We start from the raw sequence: 16,150 nt of genomic DNA, 5'->3' as shown, positions 1-16,150 counted from the left end.
TGACATTGAATTAGATCTCAAAAGAGTGATCCAAAGCCTGGAAAGCTTCTCCCTGGATTTATAAGGCTTTAGATTAGACCCCACGTGTCCAGAGCACTGTATCCTTTCACCAGCTGAGATATTCAACCCTGTGCCCACCTGGGGCCATACAAGTCAATGACTGTCGGAGGGTGCTTTTCCCAGGTTAACTGGCCAGTTCAGAATCAAACTTTCCCTCACTTTGTGCTTTGGCCATTTTAAAGGAATTAAAAATGATGAAAATTACCTGAAGCTGGAATTCTCTTTTGCTGGGTTATACTCATTCTGACTCCCAGTCACTGTCACTCTGCTTTCCAAAGTCACATAACAGTAGAGTAGCAGTGTGAGTTTGAATGCAATGAGCTCAGTATATTTCTTGGAACCTGCTCTTTATTGTATAAAGCACATGGATTTGAGAATGGAAAAGCTGCAAGGTACTGGAAGAGCTACAAACCACATGGGCGTCCAACTAATACATCAGGTAGTATTTGGAAAACTTGGATAAATTGTTTCATTCTTGCTCGAGTTTTGCACTATCCCTGGCTGGGACAAGATACTACAATACTTTGCAAATGCATCTGGCTAATACAACTGTTCAGATAAATATCCACTTTTCTGGATGAGGGAGAAAACTCAGCCACATTTCTGAGCTTTTTGAAACCTGCATTAATGGTGATCACATGCTGTGCAGTGTATACCTGACCAACAGACAACTTTAGGTTGTTTTTGTGTTTGTAATAACTCTGCTTGCTTTGGTGGAAACCTAATGAGGAGCCTGTTATGTCCTCCAAGAGTTTCTCTCAGTTAATTACATTTGCATTACTCTTGGCTGCAGGAAATAATTTTTTCTAAGGATGAGTTTTCATGTGTCTGGGTAGACTTGAAAGTTAATTTCTTCAGCAATATTTGAAATGACTACTTTCTGCTTAGAGCATTAAAATGCATGAGAACAGAGGTACTGGGAAATCCTAATACAAACACTGGAAAAGGTCAGGCTTTCACAGCAAATTTCCATAATTCATTATGGATTCACTACACACTGACAGACTGCAGTAAATTGTCCTGCTGACAAAACTGGAAAGAACAGTGAATGGAACAAATTGAGCTGCTCACAAGACAAGGACAGCAATGAGATCTCTAATTGGACAAAATTAATTCCTCAGAAGAGTTCAGGTTGCAATCTTGGACTCCGAGTTTTACAGCTGAAAGAAGGCAATTACACTATTCCAAGTGATTCAGGTCATGTTACTTGAGCTGTACACAATGCTTTATGTCTCAATTTTTCTAAGTTATGGATTCAGTAAGTTATAAATGGTCCCCACCATTTAAAGCAGGAGTTATCTCGCAATGTATGCAGTGCAACTGAGAGGAGGCGGCAATGGCAGCTTTCAAAAGCTGCTGAGTACTTTCTGTACCTTGGCCTTTGTCCTGTTGCTTTAATGGTTTTACTCTGTTGTTTCTGTACTTCAATGTGGTATAAATGATTCCCTCTTGCTGGTGAGCTTTGGATGTAGAAATGGGCAGAATCTCAAAGTCTGGAGATCATTTACTAAACCTACATCTTTTCAGACTGGCACAAACAAGAACATTAGTCACCATCATGACTAATGTTCATTAGTAACATTTTTAAGCTCAGAAACACAGCAGCTCAGATTATCCATCAGCTTAGACAACCAGTCCTTCAGTGACTTGACAAATGAACTGTGCATTGCTCACAGGTAGAAATGTTATTCTCCTTCTGCTTTATAAATCTGATATTTGACAATATCTAACCTGGGATCTGGGAATATTTCCCTCCTCTTGCATCAATGTCCATCCTCTGGCTGAGTACTGAATGTTTGTTTAGATAAGACTCAAATGTATACCATCGCCCCTCCAGGCCCTGAACTATCACGCTACTTCCACTAGAACAATATGAGTAGGTGGGATCCACTGCACAGTCCAACATGCCTCCCTATAAAGATGAATGAAGAACCAGGTTTTTGGGGACACCCGTAGAGCATGCCAAGCCCACAGTTTGGAAAGAGCAATGAATGTGTATTAAGAGAGGGCTAAGTACACACACAGGCCTCCCTAGCCTTCCTCCAGAAGTGGAAATATCTCATACTTCCTAACCCAGAAACTTGGTCCTTACTGATCTCCCTTAATAAGACCTTTCAGTCATTACAGTCTGCAATCAGTGACCACTTCATAGAATCCTCGAATGGTTTGAGTTGGAAGGGACCTCAAAGATCATCTAGTTCCAACCCCCCTGCCATGGGCAGGGACACCCTCCACTAGACCAGCTTGCCCAAAGCCCCATCCAACCTGGCCTTGAACACTTCCAGGGAGGAGGCATCCACAACCTCTCTGGGCAACCTGTTCCACTGCCTCACCACCCTCACAGTAAAGAATTTCTTTCTAACATCTTATGTAAATCTACCCTCCTTCAGTTTAAATCCTTTACCTCTTGTCCTATCGCTCCATGCCCTTGTAAACAGTCCCTCACCATCTTTCCTGTAGGCCCCCTTCAGATACTGGAAAGCCGCAATTAGATCTCCCCAGAGCCTTCTCTTCTCCAGGCTGAACAACCCCAACTCTCTCAGCCTGTCCTCACAGGAGAGGTGTTCCAGCCCTCTGATCAGCTTCGTGGCCTCCTCTGGACTCGCTCCAACAGCTCCATGTCTCTCTTGTACTGTGGACCCCAGAGGTGGATCCAGTACTCCAGGTGGGGTCTCACAAGAGCGGAGTAGAGGGGCAGGATCACCTCCCTCGACCTGCTGGTCACGCTTCTTTTGATGCAGCCCAGGACACGGTTGGCTTTTTGGGCTGCAAGCACACATTGCTGGGTCATGTTGAACTTCTCATCAATCAATACCCCCAAGTCCTTCTCCTCAGGGCTGCTTTCAATCCATTCCCCACCCAGCCTGTAGCTGTGTAGTTCAAAGCTGTTCTCCTGAAAAATACTAGGAGAAAATTGCAAAGAAATTTTATATCTTGTCAAAAAATCAGTAGATATTCCAAGGACTCTGTAACTGAAGGGAATGATGCATGAGTTTCAGGATGGTTAATGTTCTCTGTAATTCAGGGGCAAACTCTGGTCCAAAACCCTTTGAGGTAATGGGTACTGGACCCACTGAGTGCTCTAGTTTCTTCAGAGTACAGAGATTCATTGTGTTGAGGAGTCACTGGTTAATGGTTATAATAGCGTACAATAATAGTGTGTTACTGGAATAGCTAATCTGAGTTTGTAGAAGGCAAACAACTCCTGCAAACAGCTGAACCTGTCATTGCTTTCTAATACAGTGATAAAGGTCAAAATGGCAGCTTTTTAAAGTGAAGAAATGCCTGGTATAATGTTGAACCAAAGAAAGTATTAAACCCCATATACTTTAATACTCTTTAACAAAGCAAAGTCTACAGGCTACACACAGGCACGTTACCGATCTCTCCCAAAACACAACTTCAGGGCTCTGTGCTTGCAGGAGCTGACCGTGCTGTCACCAGGGGAAGGAAGTGGCAGACATAGTGTTAAATGCCAATGTAACACCTTTGCTTTCAGAGAGAAGTCAAATTTTGGCACCCAAATGAAAGAGAATGTTTTCATAAATGGTTGTTTTTATAACTTTTGGTCTATGTAAATCTCCTGTTAATGCATTAGAGTTTTAAATGATGAAAGCCTCTCAACTTATCTTTGGGCTTACCTGGAGTTATAGTGTTCATCCAGAGCTTGGTTATATTATCACCTGAAGGGTGACAAGACAGTTAGAGAAGATATAACCAGAAATCTGTCGTACCACATACTCTATACCCTGGGCTATCTGAACAGCTCACTGTTTGATTAGGTTTATCTAGTGATTTATGAACTTCCCAGGCAGCACTAGTGGAAGGTGTACAGCCCCTCTTAGCTTTGTCCAGCCTGGAAATGAGCCAACAGATAACAAAGGAGAGGTGAAACACCCTGCTTTAAGACTGGGAAATAAGGAAAACAAGGGCAAACTAGTTTATATTGGAGAAGACTTGCTAAAAATTCCTCCTCATTTGTATCCAAGTTCAGCTCTGCCTGCAGCCCCCTGCCACCATCCGGGTGTGAGGGACAGAGCCTGCAAAGCCCGGCACAAGCCAAGCCCAGGGCTGGCCAGTGGAGGCTGAGGTTCGAACAGCTGGTACAGTTCACATCTGATTCCTGTGTGTTGCTGGATAATGTTTAAAGGCACTAATTTGTGAAATTCTGTATGGAGTCAACCAACGGAACTTTGAGTGTATTTTGAGAGATATGTTGGGCCCTCTGCCTTGGCTCTTCATTCAGCCTGGGTGCTGGAAATCAGGTGTAGTGACCAGAGTGTTAGGGTGTAACATCCTTGGAGAGCTACTTGCTGAGCACTGTAGGATGTACACCTCTCTTCATGAACATTAAGAAAATACCCGCTGCCATCATCAATATGGTCCTCTGAAATCCTCCCTTGGAAAGTGCTAGGTGTTAGGATCACATCTAAAGAGACAGATAGGGTTGCCTTGTTACAGAGGACAGAGGGAGGGATGCCTAAAAGCACAAAAGGATGTAAATGATATGGTCTTTCCAGAGAGTTATGTGCCTGTCTGTCGCTTGTCCCTGAACCCAAAATGCCTACCGAAGGAAGCTGTTCTACCCCTCCTCTACCCCAGGGCCAGTAGGAGGGACACATTTCCATCTCAGACTGAAGGTATTAAGACCTGAGGAACCCCATGCAGCATCCTGTCTTTCCTGACCCTCAGGATCAGTAACAGCAGTGGAGCCAGTGTATTCCGGCCCGTGATCATTTGGATAAACTGGCCAGTTTCCTTGGGAAACAGGTGACTGTTGCACTGTGGAGCCTCAAAAACTCCCCGAAGCCCACTAAGGCAAAGGATTATTTTTCTCCAGTTGTAAATAAAGATTTTTAAACTATACTTGTCCGCCTGGTGGTCAGGAAGGAGGTGTTGCCTGGGACCATTTTTTGTGAAAAGAACCATGAGCTTCAATGTAACACTCAAAGACACTGCTAAACATTCCCTGCTGCTGAGACCAGTTTTGCAAAGACCCACTGAGATTCCCATCTGATTAAAAGTTGCTGGCCTTATAAGAAACTTGGGTAGGGTATAGCTCAGGAAATATTTCTACCACATTTTCTGGACGCATTTGGAGTTAATGATGTATGTAATGTACATTTTCTCAACTGCCCACCCCCCCAGCACTTGGAGGTCCCTGTCCCTGCTGCAGGGTTTGCTGAAGTTCTAAAGCAGCAGGTAAATCATTGTGATTTACAGTATGGCATATTAAGATAAATTGACACATATTTCTTTTTTGCCCCAGGTTGTGATGTGATTCTCAAGACCTATTATCAAAAGTAAAAAATGAAACTGTCATCAATCAGAACTCTTTCAATGCCAGTTAATGTCATACAACCCTTGCTTCTGCAAAAAATTAGGCTAACTTCAAAAAGGAGCGGGGGTCTGGACACAGTTTAATGCTCAGGATGTATAAACATCACACCAGAGTGCTGTCTTTAGAGGAACTCTGGGTCTCACTCATCCCTGCACCATCTCTCATTTCTCACGTCTTGTGTCGTGTATGAACTAAAGCAGAAAGCACTTTAGGCCAGGGACCATGTCTTTTTATATTTTGTAAAGCACCTAGGATGCTTTTAGCTGCACTAAGACAATGGATATTGTATACAGAGGAATGAATTATCACTGCCATGGAAGGAGATTTCTACACACTGCCCTAAGTTTGTGACTGCTCCTTTTATTATATATATATATATATATATAAAAATAATAGTAGGAAGAACTTCAGATACTGTTAAACAAGGCATGAAGTGTCTAAGTGAGTTATAACACCCAAGTTCTACCATGATTACAAAGCACTAAACATCTGCACTGGAACAGAAACTGAATCCCATGGGCAAAATATATAGCTGCTCTACCATTTCATAATGCATTGTCCTCAAAATCAGTGTTTCACATACAGCAGGTTTATTCTTTTTGGTCAGAATCCAAAATTTCACTTTCACAAGACAACTCCTAAACTTCCCCCGCACACACACCTCTTTGTTTTCTTGCTGTGCCATCATCTTTTCCAGTCTCTGTACTACTCAAGTCAACACTTCTTTATTTTCAACAAAGACCTTGCAATTCCTACTTGCAATTTACTGGGTTTCTAGGCATTCTTTTCAAATGACAGCATTCTGTTCCCATGTATTTGCTCTTCCTCTACTATTTCATATCTAGATTCATCTTGCAAGGCTATCACCTCTGTTCTCCTTTCCTAATATCTTATCAGGCCAGGAAGGCATGACTAAAGGTAGAGCTGATGTTAACATGTAACTGTACAGATTTTTAGTTTAATATTTGAAATAGCTTGCACCCATCTGTATGTCTCTGCAGCTGTATTTTTTGCATCCCTCTTAACAGATCTCCTGCACATTACTTACCTACTTAAATTCTAAACTATTTGGAGGAAAAATTAGCACTTGTCCACTTGGGAAAGCAAATGTGATCAACCAGAGGTTTAATTTCACAGTTTGCATATGACATCAGCTTATTGTATGGCTGCACTTATGCATTTAGGCTGAGATTCCATGATGGCTTATCTAAGCACCACCAACATATGGATCTTGTATAGAATGGAACCAGTCAGACACAAGAACATGTCTGTAATTCAGACGTGTTAAACACACTATACAGGAGAGAGTTTAAGCTGTGTAACCATTTCATGCTATTGTGAAGGCTTTATGCTGGCTGTGGGAGGGCAGATGTTCCTTGATCTAGCATAAAAATGGAAATGTGCAGATAGATTATACCTGATTGGTCATAAAGCCCAACAGTACAAAATAGATCCGTCAGTGGTTTTGAACAAATTTGAATCAGCCATGAATTTATGTTAAATCAAAGCTTGGCTTCCGATGGCCATGGCATTTCTGATGAAACATGAGGACTGGGGACAGACTTTTTAGTTGGGTCTGTAGCGATAGGTCAAGGGGTAGTGGTTTTAAAATAAAAGAGGGTAGATTTAGACTAGATACAAGGAAGAAATTTTTTATGATGAGGGTGGTGAAACACTGGAACAGGTTGCCCGTAGAGGTGGTAGATGCCCCATCCCTGGAAACATTCAATGCCAGGTTGGATGGGGCTCTGAGCAACCTGATCTAGTTGAAGATGTCCCTGCTTATTGCAGGGGGGTTGGACTAGATGACCTTTAAAGGTCCCTTCCCAACCCAAACTATTCTATGATTCTATGATCCCTACAGGCAGATTTACCATACTGCCAAACCATGATGTTCAAGCCACTGACACATGCCCTCTTCCGGTTCTAGCTGTCAAATTACGTCATTAGATTCATTAGATCCACTAATGTCCAGGCTTTTCCCAGCATATCTCCCTGCCAAAGGATATGGACCAAAAACTCCCAAGCAAAATTTTGGGTTGTCCCTGGAACTGGTTGATCATCACCTCTGCCAAGTGCGCAGCTGTAGAGACAAGTATTGTCACACTGGGAGGACTTTATCCCCTGCCCATGTAGTTCAACACAACATACATGAACACTAACACCACAAACTGATTCCAATGAAGCTGAAAGGACTCAGACCAGCTGTATCTGCCAAAGGCACAGAAGGTATTTAGGTATGTCTAATAATTGTGAGAAATTAGAAAGGTTTAAAGCCAAAGGAGAATCCTGACAACTTCAGCTGAAATCTTCAGCTACGTGACATAAGCACTGACAGATGTATAGCCAGTCTTGCGTGCATTCTGCACTGCTTTCCAGAGCAAGCCACCCTGCAAAAGGAGCAGCACAATACAGTAACTGATTTCCTTCCTTTCTCTTTCCATTCTGAAACTTTAACCAAGAAATATGTTCTGACTCAGAATATGGCATGCACTGGAGAAGGAATACATTTTTATACCCATAAAAAGCCATTGTCTTGTTTTAAATGATATTTAAATGACCTTTTTTTCATTTCCAGCAAATAAGCATAGGTATCAGTTTCAGTGTCCGGTCAACCAACTCTTAGGATTTTGGTCACCAACCTCTCACTGATGGAGAAATGAGCACAAAGGGCATGCTTCCCAGAAACTGCTTACAAAAATGAACAGTGTTTGTGTGCAGGAGTCCAAAAATTTCAAAATCTCCAGTAAGGTAGCTAAAAGCAGAGGTGATACACCTGAAAACATTAATGGCAAAATTTATCCAGTGATTTGCCACAAATAGTTTGCTCAGCTCTAACCAGTACTGTCTTATAAGTGAAGAGACATTTCCTTATGGGAATTACACCACAGTATAACAGCTTTCACTTTATCCTCTCCCCCTCTCTCTTCCCGTCTCTCAGTTTAGCTGCTATCAGGAAAAAGAAGCTGAGAAGTGTTGTCACAACAAGCCATTTAAACGAGTAGCATTCAGAAGAGAGTGAGAGAAAGTGGTAATCGACAGCCCATATCAAATATAAAAGAACTGGAGCTGGTACAGCTCAGAAGAAAATCAAATAAATGACTAGAAACAGCCTCTAGTAAGTATACCCATCCTGAACTTTCCACTTCTTCAGTGCAAAGACAAAAGGTCAACAGACATGGGCAGAGCTGACCCAGAGCAGTTTCGATTTTATCGTGCTGCTCTGAATGTTGTTCATTTGCTACATTGCAAATAATGGTCCCTTTTTGTCACCACAAGAACAATAACAGTGACACCAAAATGCTTCTCATGCCATTCAGTGCAAGTCACTGCAGTGATTCTGTTCCGGCCTCTACTTAATTCTTCTGTCCCGATTGCAGCAATATTTCCCTGGTTTCCGTGGTTCTTCTCCCTTGTTCCGAGTTGCACAATTACTTTGTTTACAGCTTGTTTCTTCTCGCTGGAAACAAATGACTCCAGTGAGGCACTCCAGCCCTTTCCCATGCAGACAACCCCAGCTGAAGCTCACAGGAGAAGGCGATGTCTGCTACCATCTGCTGGTGAACTGGAGTCGGGGATCACAGCATCACAGGCCTGATCACAACGAGCATCACAGACCTGATTTTCTGCACCTGACCTCTCAGCAAGAACCTGTTGACCCTTTTGAATCACATTCATTTAAGGGTTTGGTGCAAGGCTAAGAAAATACGGTTGTGTGGCAAGAACCAGATAAAGGTGAGTGTGTTATACTGTAAGCAAATAATCAAGGAGACATGGAGAAAGGGATTTCAGTCCTCTACAGATGAGCAAATCTCTGATAGCAAGACCTTTGCGGAGGCACGCGGGAGCTACAGAACTCCCAGAAACATAATGACAGGAGGAAAAATTTGGTCTATCATCATGGCTCAAAGTAAAAAAGATCTAAGATTGTTGCTAGAATTAGTGTAATCACCTCAAAAAGTACTTGCTTCCATGACAATAGCTCCCAAATCAAACATCATAATCCCAAATGTGGTTGTGGCAGTGTGCAGTGGCATTCAGAGTTGCTGAGACAAGTATTTGGGGTCATAGACTATAACTGGACTGTGAATATTGTGAAGAGTGAAGGGAATTTGTCAATCTCTCTTTGGGTGCATCAAAAAGCGACAAAATCAACAAACAAGTACACAAGATGGGGTGCATCTGCACTCATGAACAGGAGGAAAAAGAGATGTCTCACACATGTTTGTAAGCCTTGAATAACGTTCATAGAAGCTGATGTAGAAATATCTGGTGTATATACTGAGGAGCTCTTTAAAAGCAAAGTGAAAAAAGGTATTTCAAATGAAGACTGAGAGCAATAGCTCTTTCTGCATGTTTTTTTCAGGGAATTCACACTGGGAAGTGTCTAGCAGCTCTGTATTTAACAGTTAGAAATGAAGTGGTTGCTGTTCAAGGACAAATGCACTGTTCTGTAAGCTGAAAACAATGTCCAAGTAAAGAACAAGCTGAAGTTCTTCCCCACAGGTGCTGAGAACCATCATCTCCATCACCTCCCCAGCTTTAACAGGATCTGGGGAACAAAGCAGCTCCTTGAGCTAATGCAAGACTCTCCTGGATTCAGCCCTAGAGTAATTCATTGCAGCGTGTGCCACAGTCACACTGCCCTCCTTCTGCACTCCTCTCCCAGGTGCCACCACATGAGGATGACACTCGTCATCAACACGCTGTCCTTCTGCTCACAGTCTGGTCCTTTGCTGGGATGCACTAAATCCATAGGTTTTGATTGTGAACTTTTCTGGCAGGGCCTCTTTCTGTTTGTACCGTATTTACCACTGCAGTCTGGGATACTGGGGGACATTTAGGCACTACCACAACAAAGTAAAACCAAACTGTTCAGTAACGTGCACTTACTCTTGCTGAACAGGGCAGACCGTAGCTCTATGTAAGTCTAACTGAGGTTTCTAAAACAGCAGCAGGGAAGGTTATTCTGAGCCAGAAAAGCTGCGAGCTGCCGCCTGCTTCCCACACCTCCCGTCCTGCCTCCCCACCAGCCCTTCGCAAGCAGAAGCGTTGTATTCGACCTGCTGCAGAAAGAAAACGAACACTAAGCTCCCGATTTTTTCTGGTTTCCTTATCACAGATATTGCTCCCTTTGCAGGATTCAAACATTGTTCCCACATCCTTAGGGAGGAGTTTACATCATTATTTCTTAACAGCATTTCAGACAACAGGTCCCTGACCCAACGGCTGTAACTGCCAGGGACAGCGAGCCATTGTGCAGCTTTTGAAAGTTGGCAACAGCACGCTTGGGTCGGGCTCCAACTGCCGGCAAAGCCACCCCCAGCTCATTTATCTATCCGTGTCAGGGAGATAAAGCACAGCATCAATTGGCAAGAAAGCTCCGAGTTAGGTTGATCCCCATCAAGTGAATTTCCTGGTCTTGAATAGAAAGCCACAAACCAGCAGTTGTTGCTGTTTCTCCCCTGTACAGGATTCAACAAAACCGAACCATCAACAGTAAGAGAAAATCAATAGGATTCAAGCGTAGCTAATCCTCAATGAGCGAGTACATTCTGTAACGAAATCTGCTTGTACCCTGCGAATTTGAATTGCAATAATCTAAGCAGCATGTCATCTATTCACAGGTTAGGAAACGAGTGGTAGGAGTTTGTTGGTATATCAATAGCTGCACGATCTTGTTATCTGCTCTGAAAGCCAGGTATATGACACAAAGAGGCACAACATGAGACTCCCTGAACGTTAGCCACAACTGATTGAAAATGCAACAGTAATTTATGTGAGGGGAACCTGAAAAGGCCTTTGAAGAGGGACTCTGGCTGAGCTGATACTGGCCACAGCCTGATTTGTGTAACCCACGCATATCTGAGGGTACCCAGCCGACCAGCTCCATGCCTGTTGACAGATGAGAGGTAGCAGCAGCCTGTTCTCTAAGGAGCAGGCAAATGAGTGGAGGCAAACTGACACAGAGAGGGGAGAAAGGGCAGCCCAGTCCCCTCTCCAGCCTTTATGGTAAAGATGCTTATGGTTTATAATAAAGATGCTTTTTGCTTTGGTTTTCAAGCATCGGTGCCTATGTGAAAAGGCATGTTCAACTCTGAGACCTTCGCACTTGCCAACAGCCTGCTCAGCTGTCACTTCCCTCTAGTCGTCCTGTATCCATACCCTCCTCCACTTCTTATTAAATTAGTTTTTATAAAACAATGTTTTGACAAAAGCAGTGCGGTTTATGCCCTACAGAGTGTGAAATGTCTGGAACAGGAGCCCTGTTTTTGTTACACTAAAATGTCATATAAATGAATATTTTACATATAATTAGAGTAGGCTTTGGCCAGAATATTTTTCACCAATATTTCTAATGAGAAATTAATTTCTAAGAGAATGAAAACTGCATATGATAGGGCAGAAAGATAACAATTTGGGACAGAACTTGCACCATTCCTCCTGGCCCCAGGACATCTGCTACAGAGCTGCCACATCCTCCTGGCCCCACCACACTGCACAAGACTCATCTGTTGGTCATGCCACGGGTATACGGAAAAGCAGAACATCTCGCTATTATCTGCAGGCTGGGCCACCCACTCCTGGAAGAAAAAGACTTAGCAGTCTGAAAGTAGATGTCTCTGTCCTGCCTCCTCCAGCAGCGATGTGACCTCTTTCAGCTTCAAAGGATTTAAATTAATTTGCAGTACCAGTGCTGTTCTAGCTGACATAAGGACATAAGCAAGGTGAGGTTGTAGGGAAACAGTACCTTTCATTAGCCCCCTACTGTCAAAATGGAAGGCTTGTGTGCCTGAAACCTTGTTGGATTTTTCCAACTGTAAGAGTTGGTCAATAAAAAATATTACCTCCCTCCACAAAGCTTTCCTTGCATTAACTTAGCATTACTTACCCAAGCTCTACTCCAAAGCCATTTCTTCTGCTGGCTTGGCATCCCATCTTGTTTTTCCATGTAATTGTGCCCACTGTCTCACGTATCTTTTACTTAGTTCATCAATAAATGTACTACATTTCAGGAAGTTCTACTGTACCATAGTTTCTTTTAGCTTTTACTTTTAAGCATTTGCTCATGTTTGCACATATCAAATATTTTAAATTATACAAATAATAGAAGAGCTGAAGAACTGGAAAAGTGTGCCAGGATGCACTTTTCAGTACTTGCCAGTTTGTTCCAAAGGGATTTACTACAATGCACTTATGTCTAACAGCCCTCAGAAACATAATAAATGAGCACTGAAATGCAGCACCCAGCTGGGTTATATTTGCATCCATGTTTGCTCTGTCAAGAGCTCATGAGCCAGGATCAGGTAGGAACACCACAGCATGGTAAGAACCAGTATCGTTTTCCATTTCAATCCCCTCTTCTAAGTGCCTTGCAGCATGAAGGCAGTGAGTTGTAAGTCCTTACAACCCTGATATGAAGGCAGAAAAATCTTTAACGCACCATTAGCAAGCATACGTAAGGCCATTTTATGTTGTGTTGAAATGTTCTTTTCATTACCATTTAGTGCATACGCAGGTTTGGGAAGGTAAGTTTTCCTAACAAATAGGGAAACTGAAGCAATATCATCCTAAACTCTCCCACAGAGGGAGGGCATCCAGTAAAATTCATTTCATGTGAATTTTTCTCCAAAAACAATTTGCTCCAGTAGAAGGTTTTTTATTTAGCATATGATGCTACAAATAGCAGAGATCTGGGCTGGGGCCACACTGTACCAGGCCCTGTACAGACCTTCTAATAACAGCTTCTGGGCAGTGTCTACTTCAGAAGTCAAGAGAAAAGACAGGTCCAAGACTGAGAAAACGATACAGCAAAGATATATGACAACACTTTATGCAGCATAATGAATCATGCACAGCGGAAGCAAGAGCAGTTACCCTGCTCTACCACTGTGTCTAGTTATTCATAATTGTCTCACATCCAAAAGGCAGAACAACAGACAGAGGTGAGGTTTCTCCAGTAACTGCTCTGTAAGTAATGGACTCTAAAATGAAGTTTTTAAAGCAACACTTCAGAAGATGGTGGCTGTCCTCACAAACTGCACTACAGTGAAAGCACAGACTCACTAACAGAGAAAGGCAATGCAATGAACCTGGTCCCATCTCATTCTGACAATGCTGCTTTCTTCGAGGTGGGAACATTTGTCTCAAGGAAATGAAGATCTGAGCTCAATCTCTGAATGGGAGAAGGAGCTGATGCACAAAGCATCTCTGGCTTCTGCCAAATTTTATCACAACCCCATGCCAAGTAAATTATGCATCTAGGGGGTTTTTTTGCTTCAAGTCCTTTATCAGAGGGATGCAAATTTTTCTAATTTATCTTACCTTGGTACAGTTCACAAATCCTTGCAATCCCTAAATGATCTAGGAAGCTTGAAAGCTTTCCCCAAACAGTGTCCCTTCCTTACACACATAAGTAGGTTGTGTTCATATACCTCTCTGGATATGCTGTTAATATAAATCCAGTGGCATTTCCAGATCAGGATGAAGAAAGTGACTAGGCATTTGGCTATTTTTAAATGTCAAATGATAAAAGCTTTAAAAGGCAACAAATAAGCTGCTCTCTAGAACCAGATCCATTTAGTCTGTCTAACTCCGAGTTGTGCACATGCCACTTTGCAGTGCAGTTCCCGTAAAACATTATTACTCCCCTTAAAATTTTGTAAACACGGCCTACGGTTGGGAAAGCAGTTTAGATACTCATTTTCCTGTGCCATCAGCCTTTTTACATGATGCATATCTGAGCTTACCTTCCACGTGACGGAGGGGCAGGCTGCCAAGGTGAAGGTAACTTTCTCTGTCACTACATTGAAGGTGACACGAAACATGGTTTGTATTCCAGTGGCCTCAGACCCAGGGTAGAAATCTTCAGTGACGGTCACACTGCTCACTTGTGGACATGCTGCTAGGCTCCTGTCACGCTGCGCTATACATTCGGCAAACCCATAACGTTATGATCGAAGCTGAAGCCTGAAACAGCTGTAAGGGTCCAGCTTTTCCCAGCAGCCTTGCTCCTGTGTGTCAGAACTAATCAGATTAGCTGGTTTTACTTGTCTGAGTTGGGACTAACAGGTTAGCAGAACAGTTTGGGTGGGGGAAGGGAGCAGTAAATAAATCAAATTAGGGCATTTACTAAGCAGCTGAGATTTCCTTCCTGCTCGCCTTTGTCTCTTTACAGGACTCACACAGAGCCAGGACAATGCATTGCAAAAACGCGGCTTTGTTTCAGAGCAGCTCTTTGTATAGGAGAATTTCTCTAACTTTGCCTTGATTTGATTCGTTTTTGGTTGCCAGTGATCACCAAGAGGAGAGCTCTCCCAGAGCGGCCTGGATGTCATGCGGATAAACAAGTCTCAGACAGAAAAGGCATGTATTGTGCTTTTTTCATCCCACACTACCCGCCAAAGCAACACACTGGCTGTGCCAAGAGATCAGTCACCCGATCTGCTCTGCACAGCACTAGATAACAAGATTCACAGATGGCCAAATCTGGACATTAGGGCAAAAGGGTCAGCAGGACAGGAAAGGTACTACTTCATGGTCCTCAGTCTCCTTCAGAGTACTTTTTCCATCTCTGTTACTGACTGAGGCAGATTTACCCTCATGGGAAAAAAAGTTCAAAAGAAGAAAGAAAAATGGGAAATCAAGTAGTACAATAGCCACCATTAACAGTGCCTGACTGGATGCATGGTCTGTGCCACATGATGCGGGAGGTGCTGCATGTGGGAGACACTTCCCTCATGAACACAGCAGAAGCAGTCAGCTCTGATCGATACCATCATGTAATAGTACCAACATGCAAAGAACAGACTTAGTTTGGGTAACTTGTCTCTCATCTATATTTATCTTTCCAAAAACAGGTCTCTAGTTTGTTAGTCACCTAATTTCCTCCCCTGCCAATGGAGAAAGATAAGTGGGATCAACTGCCCTTTGAAACTGCCTCTTTTTCACCACTGGCTAAAGAGAGGGAGCCTGCGTACTGACATTCAGAAAGCTGATGTGACTTGAGTGAGATTAATACCTCCCTTGAAAACTTCTATTGAGTGTTAAGACCGAGTTCAAAGATATGCATGACTTTCTCCTGCTTACTCTGTGTGGATCTGGTCTGTGACTCTAGACAGATGTTTGCTACCAAATGAGGAGGCTGTCAAAACATCCTGAGTATGTTTAATTCTACTAATCAGTAACTGTACCATGAGTAACACATTTGCAATGTTTGAAAGGGGCCAGACTGGAAGGGGCCAAAACTCTTGCTAATGAGTTATTCTTGCTAATGAATACCTACTCATACAAAAGTTGTGCTGACATTGGACAGATTAGACATGCAACAACTCAACAAGGGGAGTACATTGACAATCTGACTCTGTAAGAATTACTTTATTCTAATAATCTAATTCTTGTGGCCCAGAAGAAGCCATGCACCATGTAAAAGCGAAGGAATGCCCCAAACCTCTTGATGACAGCATATGGCTGGATTCCCGTACCTTAGTGCCTGCACTGGCAGAACTGAAGCCCACGGTGTTTAAAGGGCACAAAAGACCCATCACAAAACCATTATGTGGCATCCTAACAAAGCAACCTAAGACCTCAACTCCCAGTAGCAGGGGCCATCCTGAGAAGGTCAACAAACCAACCAGCCAGTGTCCAATTACCTTCAATCTGAATAAGATGAAAAAAGAGAATTTTGTAGGAAGCTCACTCTGACCACAGCCATACAGATCTGATGCACACCTTTAAAGGACAAAATGA

General features: G+C 42.9%; 1 protein-coding gene across 4 annotated transcripts in view; it reads right to left on the bottom strand.

The window, feature by feature from the left end:
* The window catches only part of SPATA13 (spermatogenesis associated 13), a 165,181-nt gene extending 150,784 nt beyond the window's left edge, over positions 1–14,397 (bottom strand). For all 4 annotated transcript variants that reach the window (XM_054828577.1, XM_054828586.1, XM_054828618.1 and 1 more), the window contains exon 1: positions 14,152–14,397. In XM_054828577.1, the coding sequence (XP_054684552.1) occupies positions 14,152–14,229 (78 nt within the window). In that variant the 5' untranslated portion in view covers positions 14,230–14,397. The remainder of the gene's footprint in view (positions 1–14,151) is intronic.
* Positions 14,398–16,150: the final 1,753 nt, after the last annotated feature.

The sequence above is a fragment of the Grus americana genome, chromosome 1 (assembly GCF_028858705.1).
Source record: "Grus americana isolate bGruAme1 chromosome 1, bGruAme1.mat, whole genome shotgun sequence".
Classification (NCBI taxonomy): domain Eukaryota; kingdom Metazoa; phylum Chordata; class Aves; order Gruiformes; family Gruidae; genus Grus; species Grus americana.
Note: the sequence above shows the minus strand (reverse complement) of the source record. Positions and strands in the feature narration are given on the sequence as shown.